This window comes from Epithele typhae, assembly GCF_022376455.1.
Source record: "Epithele typhae strain CBS 203.58 chromosome Unknown BXZ73scaffold_39, whole genome shotgun sequence".
Lineage (NCBI taxonomy): Eukaryota > Fungi > Basidiomycota > Agaricomycetes > Polyporales > Epitheliaceae > Epithele > Epithele typhae.
In genome coordinates this window covers 315,395-336,781 of record NW_025954230.1, presented here as the reverse complement: position 1 = coordinate 336,781, position 21,387 = coordinate 315,395, and the positions used below count along the sequence as shown (strand labels likewise).

The 21,387-nt window shown below is 58.1% G+C and overlaps 9 protein-coding genes across 9 annotated transcripts; 5 read left to right on the top strand and 4 right to left on the bottom strand.

The window, feature by feature from the left end:
- On the bottom strand, positions 1-3,637 carry BXZ73DRAFT_103329 (uncharacterized protein; the record flags this gene model as incomplete). Its single annotated transcript, XM_048015549.1, has 16 exons — positions 1-267; positions 321-481; positions 538-618; positions 666-854; positions 928-979; positions 1,037-1,170; positions 1,339-1,395; positions 1,481-1,525; positions 1,579-1,648; positions 1,698-2,108; positions 2,166-2,473; positions 2,531-2,655; positions 2,714-2,738; positions 2,788-3,072; positions 3,127-3,180; positions 3,238-3,637. 16 exons carry the CDS (start codon positions 3,635-3,637, stop codon positions 1-3), a joined length of 2,664 nt encoding a protein of 887 aa, XP_047875976.1.
- Positions 3,638-3,923: 286 nt separating this feature from the next.
- Positions 3,924-6,315, top strand: BXZ73DRAFT_103328 (uncharacterized protein; the record flags this gene model as incomplete). Its single annotated transcript, XM_048015548.1, has 7 exons — positions 3,924-3,954; positions 4,009-4,026; positions 4,076-5,175; positions 5,230-5,372; positions 5,411-5,646; positions 5,698-5,866; positions 5,919-6,315. 7 exons carry the CDS (start codon positions 3,924-3,926, stop codon positions 6,313-6,315), a joined length of 2,094 nt encoding a protein of 697 aa, XP_047875975.1.
- Positions 6,316-7,656: 1,341 nt separating this feature from the next.
- On the top strand, positions 7,657-7,833 carry BXZ73DRAFT_50063 (uncharacterized protein; the record flags this gene model as incomplete). Its single annotated transcript, XM_048020368.1, has 1 exon — positions 7,657-7,833. A coding segment is annotated over one exon (177 nt), but the record flags the coding sequence as incomplete, so codon positions are not given.
- Positions 7,834-7,927: 94 nt separating this feature from the next.
- On the bottom strand, positions 7,928-9,556 carry BXZ73DRAFT_49957 (uncharacterized protein; the record flags this gene model as incomplete). The annotated part of the gene is made up of 4 exons (XM_048020349.1): positions 7,928-8,362; positions 8,426-8,599; positions 8,667-9,131; positions 9,179-9,556. 4 exons carry the CDS (start codon positions 9,554-9,556, stop codon positions 7,928-7,930), a joined length of 1,452 nt encoding a protein of 483 aa, XP_047875973.1.
- Positions 9,557-10,260: 704 nt separating this feature from the next.
- Positions 10,261-12,593, bottom strand: BXZ73DRAFT_103326 (uncharacterized protein; the record flags this gene model as incomplete). Its single annotated transcript, XM_048015547.1, has 22 exons — positions 10,261-10,540; positions 10,640-10,664; positions 10,748-10,805; positions 10,868-10,895; positions 10,974-11,033; positions 11,097-11,197; positions 11,267-11,306; positions 11,364-11,379; positions 11,438-11,449; positions 11,520-11,544; positions 11,603-11,634; positions 11,688-11,713; positions 11,774-11,799; positions 11,861-11,878; positions 11,930-11,939; positions 12,001-12,051; positions 12,100-12,147; positions 12,202-12,215; positions 12,275-12,314; positions 12,369-12,383; positions 12,442-12,468; positions 12,535-12,593. The coding sequence occupies 22 exons, from the start codon at positions 12,591-12,593 to the stop codon at positions 10,261-10,263; spliced, it is 1,011 nt and encodes a 336-aa protein (XP_047875972.1).
- A 1,653-nt stretch (positions 12,594-14,246) lies between these two features.
- On the top strand, positions 14,247-15,212 carry BXZ73DRAFT_103325 (uncharacterized protein; the record flags this gene model as incomplete). The annotated part of the gene is made up of 1 exon (XM_048015546.1): positions 14,247-15,212. The coding sequence occupies one exon, from the start codon at positions 14,247-14,249 to the stop codon at positions 15,210-15,212; it is 966 nt and encodes a 321-aa protein (XP_047875971.1).
- Positions 15,213-15,970: 758 nt separating this feature from the next.
- Positions 15,971-16,950, bottom strand: BXZ73DRAFT_103324 (uncharacterized protein; the record flags this gene model as incomplete). Its single annotated transcript, XM_048015545.1, has 5 exons — positions 15,971-16,230; positions 16,298-16,474; positions 16,524-16,685; positions 16,737-16,827; positions 16,870-16,950. The coding sequence occupies 5 exons, from the start codon at positions 16,948-16,950 to the stop codon at positions 15,971-15,973; spliced, it is 771 nt and encodes a 256-aa protein (XP_047875970.1).
- Positions 16,951-17,110: 160 nt separating this feature from the next.
- Positions 17,111-18,132, top strand: BXZ73DRAFT_50006 (uncharacterized protein; the record flags this gene model as incomplete). The annotated part of the gene is made up of 5 exons (XM_048020360.1): positions 17,111-17,380; positions 17,427-17,469; positions 17,528-17,884; positions 17,939-18,039; positions 18,094-18,132. The coding sequence occupies 5 exons, from the start codon at positions 17,111-17,113 to the stop codon at positions 18,130-18,132; spliced, it is 810 nt and encodes a 269-aa protein (XP_047875969.1).
- Positions 18,133-19,574: 1,442 nt separating this feature from the next.
- BXZ73DRAFT_103322 (histone acetylation protein-domain-containing protein) lies at positions 19,575-21,237 on the top strand (the record flags this gene model as incomplete). The annotated part of the gene is made up of 2 exons (XM_048015544.1): positions 19,575-20,894; positions 20,932-21,237. 2 exons carry the CDS (start codon positions 19,575-19,577, stop codon positions 21,235-21,237), a joined length of 1,626 nt encoding a protein of 541 aa, XP_047875968.1.
- Between the last annotated feature and the right edge of the window lie 150 nt (positions 21,238-21,387).

The following is a 21,387-nucleotide window of genomic DNA, read 5'->3' as shown; positions in this document are numbered from 1 at the left end:
TCAAGCGGAGATGTCCATGTCCTGCTCCTCACCGGCCTCCTGGGACAACGTTACCGATTCCTTTACCGACGGAATACCGACACGAATCTCACCCTCCACTTCGGCATTGGGGCCCAGCTCGTCCTGTCCATCGGCGTCAGGATCGCTCCCGGCATCGGACTTGGCTTCCATGTCTTCGATGTGGGCCGTCGCAGGCTCCTCAGAAGTGGCGGCAGGAGCGTCTGTCTTCGAGACCTCGCCACCGTCGGCCTCGGAGGTCTTGCCGTCCTGTGTATCGTGCGGCGGTGGCGGTGTTGGGGAAAATGGCGATGTACTCGCACCAAGCTCATTGACCGGGAGAGGGACGGCAACAGCAGGCGGAGAAGGGGAGTCGGCCTTGGGGGTGGTGCCGACAGGTCCGCAGGAGGTAAAACCGTTCCCGCGGTGTTGTGTCGACGGCCGTCGTCCATGGTCAGTGCCGGCACGGGCCAGATGGTCGGAACTGGGGGACAAGGCCACCAGTGCCATTGCCGGACACCGCCGGAGCGTGGAGCGGACCATTACCGAACTGACCGGTGTTGCCGGCACTAGCGGCGACAGGGATCTCGGCCCAGTCCATACCCAAAGAGGGGGTAGAACCTGGAAAATGCTTAGCATGAAAGTGAGGCGTACCAAAATTCCATCACACACCAGAAGGGAGGCGGACTGCATGCCGTTCTGGATGCCATATTGGTTGACGTCGGCGATGCCTCCATATGCCTGCGGTACTCCCCGCTGATTGGCACCGGAAAGACCAGCAGCATGGGCTTGATGATTGAAGTACATGCCGTTGTGTGAGTATTCGTCCCACCGTGGCCGGAAAACCCAGCCTGATACTGGGCGAACGGGTTGACTAGGCAAAATGTAATCAGCCCATCATGGCAGGTGAGCAATCATTGCCGGACGCACCGTTCGGGATTGCCGGCCACATGAACGGACCACCGGCAAAGGCATTACCGGACTGATCTAGACCGCCGCTCTATTAGCATGCTGTTATGGGCCAAGGAAATGGACCTACTGGGATCATGGCCGCTCTGAGAATCGCAATTTCGCGCGCCATCTCGTTCATCTGGGCTTGCATCGCGCGCATAGTGGCTTCGACTGTGGGAAAGGCCACATGTGATTCAGGCTGGAAGTCGCGCAAGGGGTCCACTGGCACGCGAGTTGTCAATGGAACATTTCGAAAGTCGAAACCTGGCGCGGTATGAGCCGACACCAGGTTGCAAGAAAAAGGACATACCAGGTGGCGGAGGCGGCTGGTTGCGCGGATCCAATGCCGGCGATGGAGGACGCACGTGAGAGTGCGTTGATGGAACGGACTTGGATCTTCCGTTAACGCCCTCTTCTTGGCAGGCGGTTCGGAAGAGCCACGGTCGTCTAAGCCGAAGGGATGAGCACCGAGCAAGCGGTGATGGAACTATCGCAGAGCCAGTAATCAATATACCGGCGCTGCGGGACTGACCTCCTTCGGCCTCCGTCATCTCCGCGTCAGTGTCGACGACCTCCTCTGCTATAGTATAGGTAATCAGGACCCAGCACTCCGGACAAAAAAATACATACTGGTGTGAGAAGACTTGTTGCCCCTGCCAGACTTTCTTTCCCTGCGAGGTTTCGGATAATCAACCGAGTCCTAAAACATCATTAGCAGACATGAACACGTTGACGGAAATCGTAATTACCTTGGTAACCTCGACATCACCGGGAATTCTCTTGATCGGAGTTGTCCACCCCTCCACATGGAGCTCGAGATGGTATGCCGAGTTTGCGATCCTCCTGTCGCGTTCCTCGTCGTTCAGCTCGTAAAAGTCCCAGAACCAGTCAAAAAACCAGTTCACGATGTCGCAGTCCTGTAGACCCAACAATAGGCGGGAGAGCAAAACCGGATCCGGATACCTCGCTGGGTTCGCCAATTGAACGGCAGCCCGGTACGCCCGGTATGCCGCAGCTGCGAGCTTTCCGTGCGCGATTGGCGAGTTTTCGCAGGCCACCTTCTTGACTCGGCAGCCACAGCAGTATGTCCCGTCGAAGACGAAGAACCGGCAGTCGGTACCGCCGGCTTTGCAGCGCTCACAACGGAGGTGCTGATTCGGCTGTAAATCAAATCATCGGTGAGGTCGGTAATGAGATATCGGGCTTAGCAGGCTTACCCCGTCCTTCTTAATGACCCCCACGGGTATCCGATCTTTGTGGTTCGGGAAGGGCTCAAAGTTGGGTTCGGGCGCAATGTTCCCAGGGTGTTTCGGCCGAGTTACCCTCTTCACCTTCTTCTTCGTGGTGGCGTCCTCGTCGTCCTTGATCGGGGGTGCATCTGGAGAACCGGTGTTGGCCCTGGGCTGTGTCGTCGGCGCCTTCTTCCGTTCGTCTGGCGTTCTGGATGGGGCCCTCCTCTTGTTCGGCGCTGCCGGAGTGTCGGGGTCTTTGAAGGTCACGACCTTCTTCCGGGTTTTGCGAACGTCTGATCGGGCGTTAGTTTTTCATTGTTAGAAGGGTCGCCGATGGGAACCATATATACCTTCGATAGGAATATCCTCCTCACTCTCGTCATTATCTTCCTCTGCCGCATCGCCGACTTCATTGTCGGTGGTCGGCTGGGCCGTAGCCCGACCCTTGCCCTTCTTGTCTTTGTTCGTCTTACGACTGCTGGTACAAAATCAGTATGATACTATCTGTGACGTATACAGAGTGTTGTACGCACCCCGCCTTCCCGGTTGGTGCAGGTTCTGAAGAACGCAATTAGATCTACTATGAGCGATCTTCGCGTGGACTTACTTTTAGTGGTCCTGGACATCCTTGCGTGAAACCTCTTGACCGTGCTGTTCCGAGTCGTGCCGGTGGTGGAACTCTCGGGCACGTTCGTGTTGCCGGAAGTGTCCGGAAGACCGGAAATGTTCGGCGTGCCGGTAGTCTTGGATGCACCGGCAGTCTTTGATGCCCCGGTGGTCTTCGACGAACCGGCTGTCTCTTCGCCACCGGCAGTCTCCGACCCACCGGCAATCGTGGCACTTCCGGCACTCTTCGCATTTCCGGACCTCGTGCCGCCCAACTTCTTAGCGCCTAGAATGCATCATTAGCGGCTTAGACCAGGAGAGAAGAAAATTGATAGCGCACCTTCAGTGGCAACGTTTTTGCCCTGCGATGTGGGCGCGTTCGTGACAGTCGCGTCTACTCAAACCGGCATTCAGAAAATTTGAAAGAGGATTTAAAAAATCGCACACTTACGGTCGTAACACCAGCCAAGGTCAATTTCATCGGTTGGGAGGACCCATATGTCGCCGTGATCATTACCGACGATCTTCAAATCGAAGTCGTACCCAGCCTTCTTGGCGGCCATGGTGTCGGCAATGGGTACGATATTGAAAGGAGACGCCTTGTATTCTTTGACTCGCCTGCCTTTTTCGTACTCGTAGAACGCGCCGAGGGTGTAGCACGGCCAGGTGTTGAACTTGTACTCTGCCTGGAAGTCGTACGCGCTGTCGAGCGCGGCGAAGAAGTTTTTGAACCAGTTTGCCAACTTCTCGCCCTTGTCGGTCTGATTCGGACGGCGACAGAGTGCGTAGTGGATCTTCGTGGCGGCGCGGCACACTGTCAGCATTTCCATCGTGGAGGGCGTGGCGGACATGTCGGGAGATGTTCGGTAGTGATGGAGGGAGACTGTGCGACGCGGTGATAAGGTAGAGGCGCGTGTGCGGGTTGTCAACTCGGTGGTTGGAAGTGGGAGAGTTTGAACACAGACGCCACGTCTTTCAACATGCCATTGATGACGTAACAGTCTTCCGATCTGTATCGGGATCACACGCGGAGTTAGGCACTGCCGCCAGTCGAACCAAACGTAATTCATCTGCTCCTCCTCACCCCTCTCGCACAATTTTAACCTCCCCTCTGTCTCAACACACGCCACTGCAAGAATGACAACGAAATATAGCCTTCGAGTTCTAGGTAACGTGTAGCTGTATTGCTCCACAACCAAATCTAATACCCCGGCCATTGTAGTTCCATCACCGGTCGACGGTACGTGTCGGCAAAGCCACGTCTGCCAACACTCCTGAATTGTTTGTAGATGCCGAAATACCTGCACAGTACGAGGACATCCTCGACGTGTCTTTCGCCGACTGGGAGACAAAGACAGCACCGAAGAAGCTGATCCAACAGGTAGTCCCCTCGGACGCCACAACTGTACGCCAGCTTCTCAACCAGCGATTCTGCTCTGGAGTAGCCCCACGGGCCTGGGCATCCGGAAGCCCCATCTCGTACTCAACCGCCCCACCCGTCGCCGCCGAAAGTCTGCCACCGTGGGTCTTTTTCGTAGACCACTACTCCACCGCCACTTCCGTTCCAATACCGAAGGTGGATATTGTCCGAGCATTGCCGAGCACCTTCCGCTCGGCAATCCATCCCGGCGATCGCGGCACTCCGCTACCCCTCTGGTTATTGGACTTGTGGCGACGCCTGCGTAACGTCCATACCGTTCGGTCCAACGTCGAGCGTGGAATGGAGTGGGTCAGCGAATATGGACGACAGGAAGACGTCAACACAGAAGTCATCGAAAGAGACCTTGAGCCCATTCTAGAGCTGCCGGCGCTGCTCCACCCTTGGTGCGACCTCTTCTCGCAATTGACCACCGACGACTGCGACCTCAATGACGACTTGATGGACGCAGTCGTAGCTGTCGTGAGGAATAATATCCACGTCATCCCCCGCCCTTTCCACATCTATTCCGCTATCGTGACGCAACTGTCACCGGTAGCCTTGCTGGACCTCTTCGGCAGACTCGCGGCACGTGGCGACTTTACTACTGACAGCGTCATCTGCCTGCCGTGGCGTATTCGCGGTGACTGGATAGTCGTACTCATCGACATCCCCGGTGACGAGATCCGAATTGGTCACTGCGTCCCCGAAAACGATCATGACGGCATTCTCGAGATTGCCAAGCGAACAGCAATCCGAATCGCTCATACCGTAGAAGTGTCGGTCCGCCAGACTCACACCGACTGGTTTGTTCACGAATATTTCCGTGAAGCCGGCCCTTTCCCGTCTGGTCTTGCCGTTGCGGTAGCCCTGCTTAGTAACATCTTCGACTGTGTCAAAGCCTTCTCGCGCGAAACAGAGCCAACACATCGCATAGAAGTCTTCTATGGTATAGTGGAACACTACCCCATAGTGAGTGTTCATGGCCGTTCGCCTCTGCATCTCTAACAAATTTATCTTCTTTAGAAACCGGTCATCGTGGAAGATCACAAGCTGAGCTTGTGGGAGATTCAGGGGGGAGCACGAAGTGTGTCGTTACCGGCCACTTCTGACGAGAAGGATCGTTGCTCGCCATCGCCGGGGGTGGACTCGGCATTTGCGTCATCCACGTCCGTTGAGGAAATTCACCGCTCGCTATCGCCGGTAGCGGACTCGGGGTTGCGTCCCCCACCATTCTCCACTCTCCACCAGTCTTCACCCGGACGCTGGCGCACCCCTCGACGCCCCCTTTGCAACCCCCGGCATTCACGCGTGAACTAGCCCCGCCCCCGCCGGTCGTGGACTCGGCACTCGTGTCCCCCATAATTCTCGACTCTCCACCAGTCTTCACCCGGACGCTGGCGCGCCCCTCGACGCCCCCTTTGCAACCCCCGGCATTCACACGTAGGCTAGCCCTTGCGCCATCGCCACCGCCGGCATTCACGCGTGAGCTAGCCCCTTTGCCATCGGCTTCCACGCATGGGGGACTTCTCGCCTCCTCATCAACTCCACCACCGCCGGTGTTCACCCGGACACTCAACTCCCCTTCCTCTTCCTCAACCGCCCCATCAAAGTGGTTCACCGCCGGCTGGCAGGGCGGCCTGATGGGTGCGGTCTCAGCTGGGTTGGTAGCCACGTCCGACCCGGCGTTGTCGGTTTTCCATGGCAATTCGCAGCACCTGCGACTGCCGTGCACTCCCCACCGGCATTCACCCGCGAGCTCGCCATTCACCCCTCTCCGCCGCCGTCATTCACGCGGGGTCTTTCCATTCCATCGACATCGCTCTCCTCACCGCCCCCGTTTTCACGACCGCTGGCGCACCCCTCAATGCCCGATTCGCCGCCCTCATGGTCTGCTCGGGAACTCAGAATGCCCGTGACTGCTACACCCTCCACCCCGGCATTCACCCGAGAGCTCGCCCTCGGAACTTCCTCGCCGCCGGTCTTCCGTGGAACGCTTGCACCGGTAGTGCAATCACCACCGGCATTCACCCGGCAACTCGCCCGCCCGTCAACGCCTACCTCCACACTGCCAATGTTCACTCGCGAACAAGGTCTCTCAGGTGTGGCTGAACTCACGCCACCGGAATTCACGCGTGGTCTCGAACTCCCGCCGTCTTCCTCGCCACCGGAATTCACGCGTGGTCTCGAACTCCCGCCGTCTTCCTCGCCACCGGAATTCGCTCGGAGCCTTGGCGTCCCCTCCACCTCCTCGTCATCACCGCCGGCTTTCACGCGGCAGCTCCAGGATCCGACCCTGCGCCCAACTTATGAGAGGATGGATATTGACAAAGGGGATCGTGGGGTCGCTCCTCCCGCCTTCAAACGCTTGTTGAAACACATCTCCGACCGTGAGTAGCGCGCGGACCGTGATATGGTGTTGAAATACACTATGTCTTTGCTTGGTTGGTAGAGTATAGAAAAGCTTTGAATATGCTTCTGTGCGTTATATCGATTACGCTTTGGGTTTTTATGTAATTGACTTGCTTTGCGAATACAACGAGCTCCGGGAGTGTTTTTCTCACCACACAGTAAACCACCGCACGCACGGCAATAAAACGACATGTTCTGTCCTCGGCACATAAGCGGCTATTACTGCATCCATTACCGCAATTCCGGTGTATGCCGCCAGAGGGAGCTCATACAGGTTCTGGCACTGTTTTCCTCGGTGCGCGGTAACCACCGCACGCGCGGCCGTAAAAGCGGGCATTCTGGGCTCAGAACGTACGTGGCTACGTGCTACATTCATTACCGGAAATATGGTGGGTGCCGCCTGAGGGAGCTCGTACGACCGTCTCGGACGGGGTACGCGCTCGTACGAGCTCCGGCAGTGTGTGCATCCCCGCGCGGTAACCACCGCACGCGCGGCCGTAAAAGCGGGCACTCTGTGCTGAGAACGTACGTGGCTACGTGCTACATTCATTACCGGAAATATGGTGGGTGCCGCCTGAGGGAGCTCGTACGACCGTCTCAGACGGGGTACGCGCTCGTACGAGCTCCGGCAGTGTGTGCATCCCCGCGCGGTAACCACCGCACGCGCGGCCGTAAAAGCGGGCATTCTGGGCTCAGAACGTACGTGGCTACGTGCTACATTCATTACCAGAAATATGGTGGGTGCCGCCTGAGGGAGCTCGTACGACCGTCTCGGACGGGGTACATAACGGGAGCTCGTACGACCGTTACCGACGGGCTACACGACCGGAACTCGTACGAGCTCGTATGGCCGTTACCGACGGCAACATGACGGTGTCGTACCGCCGTTACCGACGGCTACAGAGGGGGAATGGGGTCCCTCGAGGTCATCGGTGGTTGCTCCAGAGTGCTCCGGAGCCCTCCCGCGCATCACTCGGGGCACGTGAGTCTCCGCGAGTTCGGCCCGGCGCTCTCGTGCAAATGGTTTTTTCCTGATGTTCTGTTGCATATGCCGAACAGTATCACCCAGTCGAGATCATTCCAACGTCCTGGCTTGCTGCCGCAGTGGCGATCGTACCAATCACGGCCCATACTGGGCCTGGATTGCGCCGAAACCTCTGGGTTGTTCACTCGTTCGATCGCGTGAGTTTACCTTATACCCCGCATACACCGGCTTAACACGCACGCGCACAGACCGGACTCGAGCCCAATGATACGTGGTTTGACAACCTCGAATAAGAACTATAAGATTGATAAGCCGCATGAAAGCGCGTCAAGTCCCCCACACCTGTGTCATGTTCCCGAAGAGGTCGTCATCATCTGCCCCTCGTGCGAGTGCCGCGCGACTAGCCTCAGCCGCTTGTACCTTACTCATGTCCTCAGCAGGACGCTTCTTTTTCTTACCACCACTGTTCTTGGACGACTCCCCCTTCCTCTTCGTTCCCCTCGCTGTGCTATCATCCGCTGGATCGTCTTCATCTCCCCACAACTTCCCGTTCTGTGCGACTCGGCCCCCCGTCAACCAGTGCGGGTTCCCTTCGAGAGCGTCCTCGGTGATCATCCACACGCGCAGGCGATTCTTCAGCGTCTGCGCCCTTGGAGGTACAGCAGTGAGTTTTACCGGTCCCTTCCTCCGCTTGATGAGCAGAGCTGCGCGATCTGGCTCAGGATCGTTCCGCAGGTCGAGATCGTTGTAGCACTCCTGAAGCTAACATGATACTAGTAGGTAAGCATCTCCGTCCTCCACGTCGCCTGTCCCAAGAGAGCTTACCATTGCTGATCGGAACCACGGCGGCCGACTGACATAACAAGTCTTCTCTCCAGCCACGACCTCGCTCTCCGACATGTCTTCATCGTCCGAGGCCGCGTTTTCAGTGAATGCGGTCTCATACTTCGGCTCTGCCCACTTCGTACCCGCGCTTTTACGTTTGCGCTGTTCCTGTTTCTGCGCATGGCACGTAGTATGTAAACACGTATTCATCGCCCTCAGAGATGCACTGACAAGAACTCACTGGTTTAGCCCGAGAACGAGCAATCTTGCGATCCATAAGAGGATCATTGTCAGCTGCTTGCTGCGCATCCTCTACATCTACAGGCTCCGACTCCGCAGGTGCGCGTGCTTTCCCAGCGCTCTTCTCTATGCGCTTCCAGTTCGCCGCGAGGGCTTTGAACTTAGTGATGACGCGGTTTTTCAGGTCGGCATCGAAGATCTTCTCGAGGTCCTCTCCGAAGCCAGGAACGTACGAGTTTCCATGCGCCCTCAGAGCCGTCGTCAGGGTCTCAATGCCTCGAGCATTCATTGGGTATGTCGCATTCTGGAGCCAGTTGAACCTGACGAGACGAGTGCCAGCGTGCTGCCCGGTCGGTACCAGTGGGGCCTCTTCTCCCGGCCCAGGGATACCAGGTAGATCGGCCGCCTTGGAGAGATTTGTAACCCCCATCCAGATTTTGAACGCGTCGTTGGTCGCTCTCTGATACTACGAGGTGAGTCGTCTGTTCGTACCTGGCGAGCTCAATGACTGACTATGGCACGTGTATTCGCACACAACTGCTTGCTCACTGCCGCTGCCGTCGCATCACCACTGCCATCTCCTCCCATGACACTCGCATCTTGTGGGTCTTGCGCCGCTCCCTCCTCTCCGTCATCTGGCTCAATCTCCAAGAACTCTTCAAGAAAGTTGATGCGGTCGGTGGCGACCTCAAGTTTTGCACGCGTGATGTTGTTATCGTGGCGGAGGACACTGATTAAGGTGGCCGTCTTTTCAACGTGGTTTTCAAGTGCTCTGGTGAGTCGTTCGATCTCTTGAATCGCCCCGTTTAGTCGCTGAAGGCCCGGTTGAGGGAGATCTGTGCCAGTGAAGTTCCTCCCCCCGCCGCTAGGGCCTGCGTCGTTCCCAGGCATCGCCTGGCACAGTCGTTGGGGGAGATCGAAGGCAAGCAGAAGCGCAACGTAGTGGGGTCGGGGTTGGTACGAGAGGAGGCCAGCGCGAGCTTGCCCCGCTGTTCGCACAGCCCATCTCTCTTTGATACGAACAATGTGTTTAAGGATACATGCACTGTTCACTCCTTATGCGTACATACTCAGCGGCCTGTCCAGCCGCGATCCGCAATGCCGCGCGAACGAATACCGACGTCGAAGCGCGCGTCTGCACCCGCCGCGCGCGCATCGACAGCACGAAGCCGCGCGCGCGCGGCGCGCGACAGGCGCCCTACGTACGGTTATCCCATAATAAATGCATGGCCCAATATACATGACCCTCACGGGGTCTGGATTCCACTTGGAAGGAATGCACGAGGAATGTTCTCGGAATGACGGGGGAATATGTAAGGAAGGGGGCCATTAAGTGCGAATTCCCAACCCGCGGGAATCTGCGTGGAGGTCTCAAGGAATTTGCCAGGAATTTACTCATTCCGCGCTCATTCCCCACCTTGGGAAATCCGCGGTTTCATGCGGTGCAGGGTTCTCAACCACCTCCCGATCAGCATTGAAATATTGACGTCCTGGTCCAGTCCACTGCCAAAGTATAGTATCCTATCGTCATACACCGCGCGCCCTTTGCACATCCGGGTCCCCTTCCACGCACCGAACCGTCACCGGCGCAACGCTCAGACGCCCGCCGCCGAGAGGCCGCTCCCCTTCGAGTGGACCGGAGACTCGTCGTCGCCGAGGCCCGAGTCCACGGCCACGACGACCTCCCGCGCGACGCTCACCTCGAGCCCGCCGCGGTCCACGCCGAGGCTCGCGGCCTTCGCGGCGTTTGCCAGCCCCCGGGACCCCCGCGGGCTGAGCCCCGGCGGGGGCGTGCCCGAGCGGGAGAGGCGCGCGGCGAAGGAGCTGAGCGGGACGACGCCGCCGTGGTGCGCGCGGTCGCGGAGGTGGTCGCGGCTGTTGAGGCTGTCATGGTGCCGGGGGACCGAGGGAGGCGGCGCTCTCTGTCAGCCGGGGACGAGGGTGGGGAGAATCCCTGGGGGGAGGGGGACGTACAGGGCGAGGAAGGAGTTGACGTAGCCTGCGGCAGGGCGGGTTAACGAAGGGTGGGGGGAGCGACTAGTGAGCACGGGTCGTGCGGGCGCGCGCGAAGGGGGCGCTCACATTTGCCGATGAGCCAGAAGACGGCGATCCAGATGAGGTTCGTGGGCATGGCGAGGAACTGTGCGCGCCGCGGGTGAGTTTGGTTACGTGCCGGCGCGGGTCGGGGCTCCGAGCACGCACCAGAATGAGTGAGAGCGTCGCGATGACGCTAGGTGAGCCGCGACCGCGACCGCGACCGCTCGTGAGTGGGACGTACGGGCGGCGGGAAACGAAGAGTCTGACGCACCTGGTCGTCATCCCGCTGTTCACGCTGTAGACCATCAGCGCAGTGACCAACGAGTCCGTCCTGGCGGGAACGGGTTAGGTTAGGCCTTGTCGCGGCGTGCAAGTCGGAGCAGGGTGCGCGTACCTCCGCAAGCCAGTACGTCTACGGTACAGATAGTAGCACATTGCCACCGCGATGATGATGTCGGCGACCGTGGAGCCGCCGAGCCCGAGGATGATCTCCCACTGTCAGGCGCAAATACAAAGGTGTTAGAAACCGGTTCCGCGCGCATGAAATATATAGAGGATGCGAACCGTCAAACTACTGAACTTCGCAAATTCGCCGAGGCGGAAGCTGGAGGAACTCCAGGTCAGCCACGCTAGCCCAGTCTCGAATAGGCCGGAAACTCACGCGTCCACGGTGAACACTGCAACATATATCTTGTGAGTTGATAATGTGGACCCGGTCCAGATAGGAAAGCTCACCAACTACGGCGACTACGGGTGCGGACACAACGTGTCATTCAAATTGCCGCTCCTCGTCAACGATTCCAGTTGCAGCACTCACTAATCTGTCCTATAGACAGCACGATCTGCAACATTTTGCGTGCAGTCTGAGCGATATGTCCCGCTTGGACGAGAGTGACTTACAATGCTTGCGGCGATGAACCGGTTCTTGCTCACTGAATCGAGATATTGAGGCGATCGGATCAGTTATTGAACAAGTACGACTTACTCAGCCATAGTCGCCGTGCGAAGAAGCTGCATGGTACGACCCGTGTATCAGAAAGCAGGACCTGATAACCCGGTTTTCTTGCTCACCACTCGACCGTGACGGCCACGAGAGTCTGTTGTATAGCGGATAAGATGGTGAACGGCCATGGAATGCAGTGTGTGGAGCCTCGTCACCTGAAAGTCCGTCTGCACCTGCAGGAATGATGTCAGGCACGACGGGGTAAGGCTTTCTACCCGACTTACAGTCAAGCTCCTAAACATGGCAGGCCAAGTGTAAGAACTCATCCGAAAGGACTTTCGACGACATAACTCACCACACGACCAGTTCAAGATTACCGGAGTCGCCAAAGTGTGTCACGAGATACCTGTGATGTGGTTACTCTATGCGCACAGAGGATGGAGCGGACACTAACCAGTACACTGTGTAGACGCAAAGGACGAGGTGTAAGGTGTCTACCAGTCTGCATTTGAGGAGTTTAGCATTGTGTCATAGAAGCATGCGAAAGCGTCCTCACGTGAGAAAAATAACCTGCGGAGTGCGACTGTCGGATTTCAGAGAGAACAAGCGATATGCACGGATTGACGCACGAGTGCTTTAGTGAACCAATGGTCGGAGGATCCGTAGTTCCTATCGCGTAACCAGCTAAGTTGCGCTTCTCAACTTATTGTAGGTGAAACGGACCTGAAATAGAAAAAGCTATGGAATGTTTTATTTCAGCTCACCGATGCTGGCACCGCGAACAATTTTCACGCACGCCTGCACCAACGTGATGCCGAATAACCTGATCAGAGGCAATTGTCAGCAATTAATACCCGGCAGCGAGATGGGCACAGAGGGAGGAACTGACGTTGCTTCCACGACGAGCCCAATAAGCGCAGCTCCGAAGGTGTTGTCGAGTGAACCCATGGTTGGCCGGTTGTTCACAGTGAAGGATCTGAGGGCAAGGTCGGCCTAGGACATGGGTGGTGGACGTGCGGAGCAGGCGGGGAGGGCTTCTGGTGTTTGCGTTTTACTTATGGCGCAAGGCCGTTACGCAACTCCGCCAGAATCCGCCGAAGCTGATACCATCCCTGGGAGCAGACCGCAGGCGTGAGAGGCTCGGCGCCGTCTAAGGTGAAACTTAGAAGTCTCTGGGCGCAGCGTCAATTCCGCTTTGTCCGGTTGTGCTGATCGCACGCTTCTTCACCAGGCCTCTGGAGCCAATGGCTCTGCGTTGAGCACGAGACTGAGGAGGAAACCTAGTAAGAACGGGCCGCATATCCGTCATACTATATGCAGAGCAGTGGCATGTGCTCACCTGCTCCGATATCCAGGAGCTTAAGCTTCGAGAAGAGCGGAGAGTTCACTGCGGGCAACTGCCGTACATCAAGTATGGGCTGGAGACCCTTCACACCGTTGTGGGGTCGAAGGATGGGGAGGCTGACAGATGGTGAGTGCGAAGTTTGCATTTACGACGGGGGGATGGAAATGAATCAATTTGAGGTCGTCGGGAATTAAGAGACTTGCAGGGATTCCGACCGAGCAAGTCAAGGGATCACATGAGTACCTGAACGGGGTGCTAGGAGTCAACGTTTGAACCGTTAAAGAACAAAAACAAAAACCATCAACGGGGTGCACGATAGCCATGATTCGTGTGCGCTGAGTGACAGAAGTGCCTTCTGCAACCACGACGAGCTGGATTGACGCATTGCTGAATCGCTGCCATGCGGCTTCAAACTTCAAGCACATGCATTCAGCCTGAGAACGGCAGACAATAAGCGGAGTCCAACTAGTGGCATCAGGACGACGAACAGCTGGCAATACACGTATCCGTATGGTGTGTGGTCACCGATGTGGAGCAAATCACCGATAGAAGCGATGCTCACCTTCTGAAGGCTGAGATGGGCCGTCCCCCGGCAATGGCATGAAGTCCCCCCACCAAGCGGGGACGCTCTGTTCGCGGAGAATTCATGAGTCGGCAAAGAGTTGTCATGATAAATGTTAAAATTTCAAGGAAGTATTTGCTCCGAGCGTTCATGTCCATGGACTGTAGAAGACTGTAGACGCAAGGTAAGTAAGTACTAACTTACATAGGGGCTGAGAAAGGTGCCCAATGCCCATGACGCCCAACGGCGCTTCTTCAGTCCGCAGTCTCCCAGCAGGCGCCGGGGCGACTCACCTGTCCGTCCGAAAGTCTCTCTGCTTCGTACCCCCACGTTGTCGCCGTACCCTATATAAATCCTCTCATCTTGGTCTGCCTCCGTTTTCTTCGCTCTGGATGCAAGGACTACAGTATCGCAGCAGTCGACTGCATTTCAACCCTCACGATTCAGCCCAACTCACGTTCTCTCGCCTCGGGAATGTCCTCGTTTGGACATCCGCCATCCGCACTCAATTATCCGCCTTCCGCACTCAATTACTCGCCGTCCGCACGAGCCGTCCGCACTCTATTCGCGCTCCGCTCGTCGAGGGGATTAAAAGCCCCGGATCCGCGAGACATCCGCCATATCGTCTTTCCTCTCTTCTTCCTCATCCGCCCCCTCTCATCCGACATCCATCTCTCCTCCACCTTCCTCAAACATGTCTTCCTACACCTACATCGCTCGCGCCACATTCAAGACCCCCTTCGGCCGACGCATGGTTCCGGAGTCCAAGGACGGAGTCGTCCGAGACTATAATCTCTGGGAGGATTGCGACGAGCAGGCTCGCGCATCCAGGCAAGCGTTCATCGCCCATCGTCTCCGTCGTACCTCCCTCGCTGCTTCTTCATCCCCCAGATCTGGCGCGTCCGACGCGTCCGACGCCGACCCTGCCGACACAGTGACCGAGAGGGCCTCCCACGGGCAGAGTGGCTCTCTGGCCCGCGGCGTGGACCGCCCTCGAGGTGACGGGGTGCACGACGGTGCGGAGCTCGCTCGCCTGGCGGCCGCTAGGCTGGCGGTCGCCAGGCTGAGCCTGTACCCTCCGTCGCCGCTCCCCATCGAGTGCCCGGTGAGTATGGCCTTCGCGGCTGAAGAGGCCGTCCGGGAGCAGCGCAAGGCGGCCGAAGAGGCGGACCGGAAGCAGCGCGCGGCAGTGGAAGAGGCGGACCGGATGAGGCGCAAGGCGGCGGAAGATGCGATGGATCAGGAGGAAGAGGACGAGGTGTGCGCGATGCTGGCGGACCTCTCGCTCGAGCGCGACGAAGAAGAGGAACTCGCTGGTGCTGCCGCCGCAGAGGTACCGGTGCTGGGCACGGCGGCGACGACGGTCGTGGACGTCGCTCCGCCGCCCCACGCGCGCGCGTGCAAGGTGTCGCGGACTCCCATGCATCTCCAGCGGCTGTCCGACCAGCGACAGGCCCACGTCCGGCGCGTGGTGCTTGCCCTCCTGCAGCCCGAAGAGCAGACGAGGCGTGCGGCGGAGGTGGAGGCAGCGGCCCTGGTCGGGCTCTCGAGCAAAGGGCAGGCGCGGCCGGGTGTGCAGGTGCGGGTGGCTTCCGTCCCTGTGCGCAAGGTCGTGTCTATCTCTGCGCGTCGGGGCCAGGCCGGTGTCGGGCGGGTGTGAAGGTCGTCGGGCACGGAGGGTTTGGTATGTCGTCATCTCGCTCGTGTCTAGGATTTGCAGAGGCTGACAGTTTCTCCAGCGCGGGCGCATCCTTCTGTGGGCGGAACACGGACTTGCATTCAGATTCGGACTTGCATTCGTATTCGGACATGGACTGGACTCGGATACGGACACGGACATGGACTCGGACTCGGACTCGGAGCTTTGTTGTATACCCGGTTTCGTGCGTCCCGAATGGCCACTGGCTCGCTGCTTTCCAACTCTGCTTGGCGTGAGTGTGAACATCTTTGACAGCTCACCCAATTTGTATTCTGCATCATCACGCGCCTTGAGACCGCTATGCAGTGTTCAAGCCATGGGATCCGCCGCTCTCAAGTCGGTTTCATTCCAGAGCTCATCCGACGCATGGACAAATATGACCCAGCAGCCTCTCGTCCCTCTCTTGAGTCTACGACACGAACTGGCCAGCCGTAAATCCAGGGCCTCAAGTGAAGACATCCACCCTGGTACAGCCGTTACATATCCAAAAACATATATATACTACCGAGCAGTTGGGGAGGAACTTGAGATGGCTGGTTAAGCACTAATACACGATGAGAACGCCAAGTGCGGAACGTCAGTATGTTACATGAAGTGCGATCCAGACAGCATTGCAAGAGACAAGGACAACAAGAGCAAGCATGAGGAGGGTGCATACGTAAGCATGGGAGGTGCATAAAAACAATGACGAGAACGACGATCCTGAGCGGGAGTTGGAACTACTGGATGGGAACCAAGATGAGGAACTCATGGCCTTCGCTGAGAGGCCCAGATGACCATTTCCCCTTCTGCATGTAGGCCTGCAGCACTGTGTTCGGCTCGCCATGATCTACCCAGAAGTCTGTGAAAGCTTCGTATGCAGCCTGTGGGTCGGTATCGCCCTCCAGGAAGGCGCCGGCGAGACGAGCCTCCTTTACGTACGACACGGAGGAGCAGCCAAGTACCGACGGCGCATACTGGCGCATGAAACTGAAGTCGACTTCATTGGGGCACGATCTATGCATGACAATAAGTGCGATAAAATATTTTGACTCGAGAACACGTACAGATAAGCTTGCTGAGCGCGTTGCACGCAGCGGGATGAGACGACATCAAACCCATCATAACAACATCCTTGAACCACGAGGTGTTCTTGAGGAAGCTCAGGAGCGAGGTGGCGATCCACTGTCGGCGCAGGTGCTTTGCGACAACGAGTTGCGTAACCCACCCGACACAGCTCCGCCCTGCAGAAGAGCGTAAGACGCAAAAGAAGATGTACGGGCGGTGACTCACCATCATTGTAGGGAGCCTCATTTCCTGTGTACAGCCATTTCGTCGCAAAAGCGTGCCCCACCAGCTCCGAGCCATTGGCAAACGCGCGCACGACAATCGTGGAGCTGGGATCGCCCAGACATTTCACACGCAATACGTTGGGTTTCAGACTGACCCGCCCACCTGCGAGAGGTTCAAGACAAGGTTGAGGAGCGCATGTTTAAAGGCACTCACCGGGCCGCAATGGCGTCGGCGCAGCGCTCCCCCAGATACCATAGTTCTGAGTGAAGAGCTGTGCGCACTCCTTGAGTTGTTCGGGGTGATCCTGTCACCAGCAACCACGGAATAAACCAGCTCGGTGACGAACCGGGCTGGGGCCGGGGGGCTGCGACTGGCTGAGCATCCTGGAGGTGTAACGACAGTCGACGGAGTAGTTACCTAGCGGCATCGTCGGGATGGCGGGCGGTGTTATCGAGGGTGGCCATCGCAGTTCGAATCAGAGGAAGTAGACGCCATACCTGCGACTCACGTGATTATATACGCTCAGATCTGACGTCAAGCTGAACTCTGCTTCTGTACATGTGGGCAGTCTGCAGCTTCCCCCATCCATGCCACCACCAACACCACGCACACCTCTCCGAAGACTCTCCCAAGGATCGCTTTCCCGCCTGTCGCGCTCAGGTGCATACCCTGACGCCCCCCATGGACTCGGTTTTCTCGAACCCGCGCTCGCGGAGCTGATCGACGAAGCCGAGACCCTTCAGACCAACGCCGAAGGCCTCTGCACCCTGGAGAGATCGCTAGCGGTCTTCAACGAGAGCTTCGCGAGCTTGCTGTACGTGATGAACATGCACGCCCTCACCACGGACTTTCCCCAAGTGAGTGCTCTTTTGGTAGAGACTCTGCGCGACGCTGAGGGACAAGGCACCGAGCGATGCATCTTTTGCCTTAGCATCCCGGAGAGCAGGTGAGTATGTGGTTCTTGTTGATTCTCCGAGCGTCCTTTGACGCGACTCCACGTGCAGAGGAAGATGCGCGCGCCGCCCTCGAAGCCATCCGAGCGGCTGAGACCGCCGCCGCCGCCCGGCGACCCCCCACACCCGAGAAGACTACCACCACCGACCGCTCCGCGGGCGACCACACGGCGACCACAGATGCGACGATGTCCACCCAGCCGGACTTTGCGGATAAACCCAAGTCCATATTGAAGAGGAAAGGGCCACGCAAGCTGACGGCGAAGGAAAAGCGCGAGCGTGGCTTGGAGCTGGAGAAGATCCTTGCCGCTCTACCTTTGGAGTTCAGAGGCGACGACCCGAACCTGCGGAGGAACATCGAGCAGGTCATCGAGAAGTTTTTGGACAACCCGGGAGACGCGTTCAATAGTGAGTGCATCCATCCATGTGCTCCCTGCGCGCCGTTGAGCGAGCTCGCCGCAGTCATGGCATTCGTCAGGCTGCCTGAGCTTAACCAAGCAAGGGCGAACAAGTGCCTGATTGCGCTCGTCAATCGCAAGATCGTTATAAAGGAGAACAGTACGGTGAGTGGTCCTGTTCCTCAGACCCGTCTCTCTTCTCATCCCCGCGTCGTCCAGGGTACTGTATTGTATCATTGGCAAGGGCCGCCTCCGTGAAAGCTGTATTCTTAACACGACACCGTCATTGTATTATCAGTCGTTCTCGATATCAGTCTGCAAGACACCTTCGCGATATCGCTGCAACCTCTGTTGGAAGATAGTCGCGTGGGCGAAACGCCGAAGACAACAGCGCTTGTTCCACCATCTATTCTGCACCCTCGTCGTCCGCGACCGTTGGCCGCTCCACAGTTTCAGCACATCATACAAACGGCATACATTGACCCCACATCAAATTTCAAAAGATTTCACCGGGTGTGTCGAGCCGCTCGTGAATGACTGCGTCGATGACACTCGCAGATTTGCTGAACAGTGAAGACATGGGAGTTTACGATTCCCCCATACGTCACCGGGTATCGGCACAAGATTGTCTGTGGCAGTACAAGGCCCTGCGCGAGCTGGCTCTTCAATCAACGTGCTTTTATAGACTGCAAATTTTTTCAACAATTGCCTCTTGAGGTCCCTACCTTGCGGGTTCTACGATGCACGGACATTCAGCAATGTTTGCTTGGAGAACCGGGACGATGCGCTCCACGGCCAGCTTACACACGAGCCTCTATGGCTCATAACCTTGCAGGTGAGTACTTCAACCTGGCAAAACGCGGACGATGTCCATATGGAGCATATTGCAGATCGAGTATCCGATTTTCACGCTTAACTCCACTAGCGCAACAGCAGTCATGCGCCTATATACGCCTATAATCGAAGATCTGTCCCTTTCCTGCGCGGTGGATGAGCCATACAGTCTAGGTAGGTGCTGCTCCTCTATGTCGTATCACTGTCACCTCATTGCCACTGTGTACAGTCGACTTCGCGGAGATGACTCGTCACTCTCAAGTTCCAGGCTACGGGGCGCCGACCACCCTCGCTTCCCAACATGATCTCATGCGTCCGTTCACTCCTCGACCAGCTCCCGCCCCCAGAGCTACGGTTCCTCAGAGTGCGAAGATCGGGGAGGCACTACAGGACCGCGGCGCGGCACACTCCGCTGGTCGCGGGCTCGATGGCGTCATTTGCTCCCGAGGATATACTACGCCTGAGTTTGAGGTGATGGATGTAGGAAAGGAAGACACCCCCAGGCTACCGCAAATACGAACATCGCTGCAGCGGGGACTTTGTTTGTGAAAGTGAGTTGCAAACCATCGCTACTGATCAGGTCAGCTGGACTCCAGTGCAATTATCTCTTTCGCGAACGTTGCCGATTTGTAGTAGAGTTGGCCTCTGATTACACAATAAATGGTCCTGTTTTTTTCGACTGGAATCAACTGAAAAGGTCTCGGCAGTTCCCGATTGCGAGCGTCATGCGAGCGCTCGTTCTGGGAACCGCGGCTTGATTCAAGTCGTCCTCGATGCCTGCGTCAACTCGTTGCCTTTCTGCGCCTCCTTTCCCTCCTCCACCCGCATGTACTATGTGGTTCTGCGCCTGCCCATAGCCTCTTTCGATGAGTCTACGCGACAAGCTTTTGGCGGCCCTCGCCGACCTTCCAGGAACGCGTACGTTCCACGTCCATGTCCTCACCTCCGCCCCAAGAAAGCACACAGGCCTCTTCCCATACGCCCACCCCCGACCACGGACATACCTCCAGCATGTCTTCATTCTGCTCTCCGAGCAAGGCACGGACGCCGATGCCCCATGCGTTCTGACGACAGCCATCGAGGCCATGGTCTACCACGTCCCGACCACGTCCTGTGGCATCCTGTACGTCTCTAAGGTCGACTCCTCAGGTCACGCCACCTCCCCATCCCCCACACCCATCCTCGTCCATGCATTCCTTTCCTTCTATGCGGATCCCGTCACCCGCCCTCTTCCTGTCCAGCACCTCTGGATCCAGCTCTTCGCGCGCGCGCAAAACCAGTACCTCTTCCCAAACTCGAGCGAGTACGAAGGCAAGCGCCCCTTGTCCGACGTACGACTCTGCGCATGGTGGAAGCGGCTCTACGGGGAGGTCGCGACGGGCGTGGCGGACAGCCTGAAGGGCACTGGGGCCGTCCGGCTGTGGTACGTCCTGCCAGGCTACTCCGAGCACGAGGCGTTCTACACCCTCACGCGCGCGCCCGCGGGCGAGGGTGGCGCGGCGTCCGCGGTCCCGTGGGCGTACGGCCACCCGTACGCGCAGGACGAGATCCCGCTGCCCTGCCCGCGCGGCGCGGACCCCGCGGCGCCGCACAACCTGGGCAACTACATCCCGTGGTTCGACGACGACCCCAAGTCACGCTTCCTGGACGAGATCGCGCATACGAACCAGAACGAGGCGGTCCGGTCGCCGCAGAAGAAGCGTCCGCGGCCACCAAACTCGACCGCGTCTGCGAAGGCCGCAGACGAGAGCGAAGTGGATGAGGCGGGAAAAGACAAGGAGGCGGAGAAGGGCACGGAGAAAGAAAGGGACAAAGATGATAAACCGCACATCCAAGGCGAGCTCTCCCAAGTCGTGCCCGATGAGTTCTGGGAGCGCATGTCCTTCCGTCAAGAGTGCGTCGCTGGGGCGGTCACTGGTTTCTTCACCCTCGCCGTCTCCACCCCACCCCCGCCCGATCAGGACAAGAAGTCTCTCCCATCCCCACTCGCGCCGAAGCCAGGGCAAGTCGCGGTGAAGATGGTCGAGCGCGTCATCTCGGCCCTCATGAAACAAAACGAGTTCTCGACGCGCGAGTACGCAGTGCGTGCCACGGAGACGATCGAAGCTGCCATCCGTGGCCTCTGTCAGGATGGCCCCGTCCTCCCCGCCCCTGCCTCTGTCGCCGCCACCCCCGCCCCCCGCACTGTAGATGAGGACAGCACGGAGCGCCCACGCACCCCAGAACCCGCACACCCCGCAACATTGGAGGTGCCGCGCACCCCTCCGCGCGCCGCTCGCACCTCCGCGCGAGGGCGCGAAGCGGGGCGGCGCTGCCCGAGATCTCGCCAAACCCGTTCCCCGACCCGGTCGCCACCCGGAGACGTACGCGGACTTCATCTACGGATGTATCGCAGTGCGGAACCCCCCTCTAGCGCCGAAGACCACCGCCTCGACTAGGACGAGCACGACAGGGCAGGCCGCGCCGGCGGCGAGCGCGGCGCCAGTCACGGTGCTGCAGGTGCGGAAGAAGCGCAAGACGGCCTCGTAAGACCGGCGCAGGGCGAAGCAAGATGTACTCCTGTTAGAGAGCATAGGGGCGCGAGATAGGGTGGTGGGGTTGTTTTTCTTGTATCGGGACGACTGACTGTCGGGCATCTACGAAGGATTGGCTGCGATTACGGCTGTATGCTATACGAAC